Source organism: Equus quagga, chromosome 3, assembly GCF_021613505.1.
Source record: "Equus quagga isolate Etosha38 chromosome 3, UCLA_HA_Equagga_1.0, whole genome shotgun sequence".
Lineage (NCBI taxonomy): Eukaryota > Metazoa > Chordata > Mammalia > Perissodactyla > Equidae > Equus > Equus quagga.
The window spans coordinates 76,070,407-76,077,825 of NC_060269.1; the positions used below are offsets into that span (position 1 = coordinate 76,070,407).

General features: G+C 35.6%; 1 protein-coding gene across 1 annotated transcript in view; it reads right to left on the reverse strand.

The window, feature by feature from the left end:
- The window catches only part of MTTP (microsomal triglyceride transfer protein), a 45,980-nt gene extending 45,800 nt beyond the window's left edge, over positions 1–180 (reverse strand). Inside the window, exon 1 of the mRNA XM_046655867.1 lies at positions 52–180. Within this exon, the coding sequence (XP_046511823.1) occupies positions 52–112 (61 nt within the window). The 5' untranslated portion in view covers positions 113–180. The remainder of the gene's footprint in view (positions 1–51) is intronic.
- Positions 181–7,419: the final 7,239 nt, after the last annotated feature.

A 7,419-nucleotide genomic window follows, 5' to 3' on the forward strand; every position in this document is an offset into this window, starting at 1 on the left:
TTTTCCCTCAAAGATTAAATTAAAATTTAGCAAAAGGCAACACAAACTTACCTTTAACAGAAGCTGAATATGAGGAAATGAAGCAGAGAAAAAGCACAGCAAGAAGAATCATATTGACTGGTTGCCCTCTTAACACAGCCGGTTCCCAGTGAGCAGTCACTGAGAAGTGGACTCTTTTGAAGGCAGCCAGGGAGTGACCCTCCTCAGAATCTGCATCAATAATATTTATCTCGCTGGAAAGGTCAGATTCCAAACTCCAAAATCAGGACCTAAGTTCACCAAAGGGCTCCCTATTAATGATTAAACTTAGGTGGGCTGTAGTTTTCAGTCTCTCGCTCTTCTTATTTTTTATTTCTACTTATTTTACTCAACAAGTAAAAATTTTTAAAAACTTCACTTTTGAGAGCTGAACTAAACCAGTCTACCTTCTTATAACTTCAGAAATACTGAGGGACATTTGAGGAAAACTGGTGGTGATATTTTTCCGCTCAGTACGTAATCATCACCATGCCTATAACATTAAACGCCTGTCTTCACATTTTACCACTTTATGTGGGAGGGTGGTGAGGATTCTCAAACTCAGCTAAACTTATTTGAATTGTATTATGTCTTGTATGGTCATCTTTGAATTTTCTTATGCTATGTGTATGCTATTATAAAAAATCACTCTGAATTTTAGGATTTGACTTTTAAATTTTTAAGTTGTACTACTACCAATCCTTTCAACACGTTGGAGTAGATAGAACATTTCATTTCCGAAAGCTAGATGATTCTCCTTATGTGTGAAACTGTATGGAGTTGTAGCGAATCAGCGTTGTCTATCATTAACATGCTAGCAGGCCGATTGAGTATATCCTAGCAGACCCCTAGCTATGTCTATGACAAGAAACACTTGTCTAAGTCCCCAGACTGGCTAGAGAGGGTCCTCCGTGCTTTCTGAATCCCATTCTTGGAGGGGATTCTAGGCCTTAGCACTTTTCTTCAGAAAATTACCTAGGAAGCTTCTCCAGAATTAAAGTGAATACCCTAGTATGGCTAAGGCCACGCTAACTGAACCCACTCTTGTCCTTGGAAACTCCCTCAAGAAAGACGTGATCAAACAAAACCTACTAAAATGAGATGTCTGGGAGGCGCATGAGGAGGTTTTGGCAAAGGAGGGAATAAGCGGTGGTGAAGGGCTGTGTGAATGAACTTGAAAATACTTACAGCCACGTTTAAGGATAAACTGAGTTCCTAAATCTACCCTCATTTCTCTCTCAAAACCTTTTTCTAGAATCCTAACCTTAAGCTTAAATCTTCTAGACAACCTAGGTAAAAGATAGCCAGCTTGACAGACGGGGCCACAAAATGAAATACAAAATTTAAAAATCTCCAAAGTTAAGCACATTTCCTCTTGAAATATATTTTTAGGTAAGGAAGTGAAAGATGAAAAGTGTTTGTCTTTATTGTCTGTTGAGTTGAGAACTTCATGTGCTATCATGAGCTTTGTATACAGATCATGGCTAAAGTACCTACACAAAAAGAAAATATTTGTGACTATTACCTTGAAGTCATAAATAATAAGTTTTCCTGGGGCAAACAGAAAAGGGCATTCTTAGAAAAACACCTTTGTAGAAGAAATATAACTGTTTTTGAATAGTTGGTATAAATATAAGGTAACGTGAATGTGCTTTATCGCTTTGCATTTGAATAGATTTCTATGTATTCCCACAATTCCTGCAATACGTACATGAAGCCATCATAGTCATTTAAACTTCACATCCTTATTTACTTAAATTAAAGACTATTTTGAATACTACATGACTCTATGAGAATTGTCTTTTGTATTTCCACTTGAGGTTCAGAGTTATATGGACCTTTAATGTTTGCGTTTAGAATATGTGGTATGTGATACGTGTCTCTTAGGGTAAAGTACCATTTGTGGTCAGGTGTTTCCTAGAGTCCAACCAATAAAAGGCATATCACTATTGCCTAACAAAATAAATGCTGTTTCATTTCAGCATCGGCTCTCCACTAGAAAGCTCCTACGAGTCACTGTATTAAGCAGTCATTTCAACATAGGATGTTCAAATAAGGCTGCTTCTGTTGGCAATAAATAATATCATCCTTTTATATTTTGCTTATAACTTTTTCTTTTTACAAAAACTTGTTTTGCTTTTTCTTATGTCATTTGAAAGACATATTAAGATTGTTTTACCAGAGATGAAATAAAAATGCCAAACTCTTTCCATATTCAGTGAATTCTGTGTACTAAAGAACAGGCATTCTCCTTTATTGCTCTGTTGATGAAGCAGAACAAATATCATACTGTACAACATACGTGGGAGATACCTCCCAAAACTCATCGGCTTTTTTGCACGGCATGTGAAGCAGGACAGGTGCACAGCACAGTATGAAAATAACAAGAGCTACCATCTGTGGAATGATTACTATGTGCAATACACTATGCTAAGCACTTTACATTTTTTATAGTATATCCTAAAAATAAAGATTTTACATATTAGAAAAATGAAGTTCAGATTAATTTAGTAAAATGATTTAAGCAAAATAGGAAAACAAACTTTGAAACCTAGACCCAATATTCTTCTTTACTTAAAAATTATTAGAGATAGGAAGTGGAAAATATTTCTTATGGATGACATAGAATTATTGGGACTGTCCTTTAATAAGTCCATCATAATTTTTTATGGAGGCTAACAGAGCACTTGCTTGTTATAGTTAGATGTTCCAGGCTAAACATACAGGGGAAAAAACTGACCTGTGCTAGCCAAGTCAAAATCAAATAGTAGATTTTAAAACAATCCTATTGCAATGAAATTCCATTGATAGTACATGACACCATGGAATATGTGCTATACTACTATTTTAGTGATAAATAAGAGACTATGAAATGTACAAAATACAGTTGTGCTTCTGTTGAGTATTAGAAGTTGTCGGGAGTTAACTCATTTTCCTAGCTTGGAAGACAGATGAACTTCACCCCACTAAAGGTTGGAAGGAAATGTATTACCCTATCAGATAGAGATATGATAAGTCAGGATGTATGACAGCTATAGAGAAAAAAAAAGACTTTATAACATCAGAACACTTTACTCTGTTCTTAGGAGAATGACATTAATGAAAAAAATTTTTTAGAGAGGCACTTCAAGTTATCCCTAAGTGGTCATAATAAAATCTACTAATATTCTCAATTCAGTGAGAAAGTTAGCATTTCCAAGGAATCTCGCAAAAAAGATTTTTCTTAGGTTAAGAGTATTCTTACGATGCGATGATCTCTTACCAAGGCAAAATTATAAGAGAGTACATATACTATTTCAAAAGGCATTAAGATTTCCCTTTGAGAAAATAATAACCCACTAAATGCCTTTCCTTAACAAAAGTAAACTTGAAAATCAGGTTTGAAACATTTGGAATCTAAGACCCTCCAAGAAAAATAGTCATTTTTCCAAAATGGAGTTATTAACCAAACTTTACCCCTAGCTCTCATCGCCCCCAAGCACTCATATTTGACAACAACCAAAAAGTCTTCATGGGTCAACGACAGTCACCCTAAGAGCAGTCTAACCTTACATTACCTTTCATCACACAAAACTGAATTTCTAGCATTTAAAGGAGAGAATCGATGGCTTTCTTTCAGTAGACTAATGCAAAGAAAACAAAATTTAAATTTTGATCAAAATAATTTCACTTATTAAGATTGCCCAGAAATTTCCTATATAGCCTGTACCCAGTTGCCCCTATTATTAGTATCTTACATTAGTGTGGTAGATTTGTTAATATTAATAAACCAATATTGATATATTATTATTAACTAAAATTCATACTTTATTTAGATTTCATTAGTTTTTTTGGTTTGTTTGTTTGGCTTTTTGGTGAGGAAGATTCACCCTGAGCTAACATCTGTGCCAATCTTTCTCTATCTTTTGTATGTGAGATGCCTCTACAACATGGCTGATGAGTGGAGTAGGTCTGCACCCAGGATCCAAACCTGCAAACCCAGGCCACGAACGGGGAGTGTGCGGAACTTTAACCACTTGGCCATGGGGCTGGCTCACAGATTTCCTCAGTTTTTATCTAACGTTTTTTTTGTGTCCCAAGATCCCACTCAGGATACACTACTTTTAGTTGTCACATATCATAAACAATCTCTTGGTGAGGACAATTTCTCTGATTTTCCTTATTTTTGGTGATCTTGACAGCTTTGAAGTGTTTTGTAGCATCAGGTTAGGAGTTTCGTAGGATACTCCTCTATTGGAATTTGTTGGATGTTTTTCTCATGATTTGACCAGGCTTATAGGGTTGGGGGAGGAAGACCACAGAGGTGCCATTTTTATTACATCAAAGGGACATGCTGTCAACATGATTTATCACTGTCGATGTTGACCTTGACCACCTGGCTGAGTAGTATTGTCAGGTTTCTACATTGTAAAAGTTACTCTTTTTTCACCTTCCTTTCCATACTGTACTCTTTGGAAGGAAATATTATGTGCAGCCCATACTTAAGGAGTAAGGAGTTATGTTCCTCCTCCTTAAGGTTAGAGTACCTCCATAAATTATTTGGAATTCCTCTATATGGGAGAGTTATCTCTTCTCCTCCATTTATTTATCATTTACATCAGTATGGACTTATGAATATTTATTTTATATTTTGTGGTTCCAATCCTTTACTCCTTTGTCCTTTTAATCCAATACTCCTTTATTTAATTTGTTTCTACAGTTGTTCCAGATTTAGCCATTGGGAGCTCTTTCACTTGGCTCCTGTGTTCCTTTGACATACCCCATCCTTGAGTGTGTGTGTGTGTGTGTGTGTGTGTAAGTATTTCCTTAATTTCTGGCACTACAAGATGCTCCAGGATCATCTTGTACTATTTGACCCCAATTCTAGAATCAGTCATTTCCCCAAGGAGCTCTGGTTCCTTTTATTGAAGAATGGTATTAGAAACCAAGATCTGGACACAAAGTGTGCTCATTTCTACATTATTGAGTCTTTCAATTCACGAACACAGAAGATCTCTACATTTATTTAGATCTTTATTTCTTTCATCAGAGTTTTGTAGTTTCCCTCATATAGATCCTATACATATTTTGTTAGATTTATACCTAAGTATTTCTCCTTTTTCAGTGCTATTACTTTTTTAATTTCAAGTTTCAGTTGTTCATTGCTGGTAGATAGGAAATCAATTGACTTTTGTATGTTAATTTTTCATCCTGTGACCTTGCTATCATCACTTATTAGTTTCATGAAGATTCTTTTTGCTGATTTTGGGGGATTTTTTACATGGACAATGATGTCATCTGAAATGTTTTACTTCCTTTTATTTCCTTTTATTGCCTCATTGCACTAGCTAGGACTTCCAACATGATGTTGAATATATATGTGTACTTTTTATATTTCATATTCTTTTCTGCGTTCTGTCACTCCTGAGTTTTTCTGCTTTCTGTTGTTTTACCTTCCATCATTTAAAAAAATTCTTTTAACTTGTTTTGAAATATTGGGTTATAGTTTTCATTTGCTTTTTTCCTGCTTCATATTCTCTTTTTTATTATAATAATGTTAAATAGGACTCAACCGCGATCATTTTATGTGGTATATTTGTAGGCTACATAAGTTATTCTGTAGATTTAAGAGGGAGGAGTGGGTTAAATAGCTTTCCTAGCCTCATGGTTCTAGAGCTTCCTTTCCCGATCTGTTTATAAAATGACACACATGTATCCTTGCCATTTCTGAGCTGTGTCTCCTCTTCTTCTCTCCCACTTTTATCTGGACCCGCTTTTTCCTTTGCCTCTATTGTCCCTGTCATGTTCAATGTGGATTCTACTCCCAGAAGCTTCTCCTTGGTGTTGGGTTTTGTCCAAGAAGGAAGCTCAAGTTTACTAAGTTTTGAGACTTCGTAGACTTCACATCCCTCCAGCACTTTCAGAGCTTCCTGCTCTTCCCTTTGTACTCATCCTGAATTACAGTTCTGCCAGTTTTGCTGCTGATCTTATATTGGTTTCCCCTGTTTTTCAGTGAACACCTGTTGGCAGTTTGGGGGTCCTCCCATTCTCATGGCCTTCAGATGCTCTGTTGTCTTCCCTCTATTTCCTCTTACACAGATGATGAAACTAAGTTGGCGGTTTCTTCCTGCTTGCTCATATTATGAATGTTATAAGGATTCTTTTTCACTGAGTTATGCTGTAGCCATGATCTGGGTTTGTTGTTATTATTGTTGTTTTGTTATTCTAGACACTCCGCCTGGTTTTATGAGGAGATTCAGACTATACTCCCTCCATAATCATCTTCCTAGAGTCTTCAATATTCATATATTACTGAGAGGGGAATAAAGTATTTTTAAAAGAACACTTTAAACTTTTTCTATATTTTTAAAGTCAAACAAAATGCAAGAGAAATGTTTATGGATGATATGTTGATTCTGCCTTTTAGATACCTTTCAAGTCATTTAAAAAAATTAGTTTCTTTTTATCTTTCTTAGCCTGAAATTAAGATACTCACAAGTGCTACTCTATTTGCATACTTCCTCATTCTCAACTTGCTAAGAATACTCTCAGAATTAACAAAATATCAGAAGTAGGCTTAAAATACTGGAATTTATAATGACTGCCTGATGTTTTCAGGCCAAACATTTGGAGGAGCTCATAATTGTATTTATTACCATGTTTTTGTGTCCTGAAATTCTGGTTCTATCTGTAGCCACCTTCTCACTCTACAATCTACAGTCCAATTTAACAAACTGGCTGCCAATTGTCTGAATGTGGTCCACAGACACGTTTTGTTTTGCCTGCTCAGTATTTAAAAACAAACAAAATAGTTGCTAACACTTAAAAAAACAGATTTTACATAAAAATCCAGATTTCCAGCTGCTCTTAAAAAACTGACATCTCTGTCATTAGGCCCACATTCCTACTTGGAATTTGTACCCTGATTAAACATAGAATGTGCTCAGTCTGTGACACTTTTCTCCCAGATAGCTTCTCTCATTTGTTACCTTCTAGTCCTCATAGACATTACAAGTTTGTAACCCATGGACTAGCATCTCTTTGATTTCAATCTCTTATGTTGGCTTAAACTACCAAATACATGCTAATGATTTCTAAATCTGTTTCTACTTAGATGTCCTGTAGACTCTCCCCAGAACCCACATATTCAAAATCAAACCATTTTTTTCAAAACCTAATTTTCTTCCACTATTCTCTAAAAGACCCAGTTAACAGAATTACAGTCCCACAGTTGTCCAAACTAGAAAAACCCTTAGGGTTATTCTTTCCTCCTTCTTCCTCATCCTACCCACAGCTTTTCAGTCATGTGCCAAACTATGACATATCTTTGCTTTCACTGTTCCCAATATTTTAAATACCTTTCCCTTCTTGACATTTGGAAAACTCCTACTTACTTTCCAAGACAGAACTAAATTAATCAGT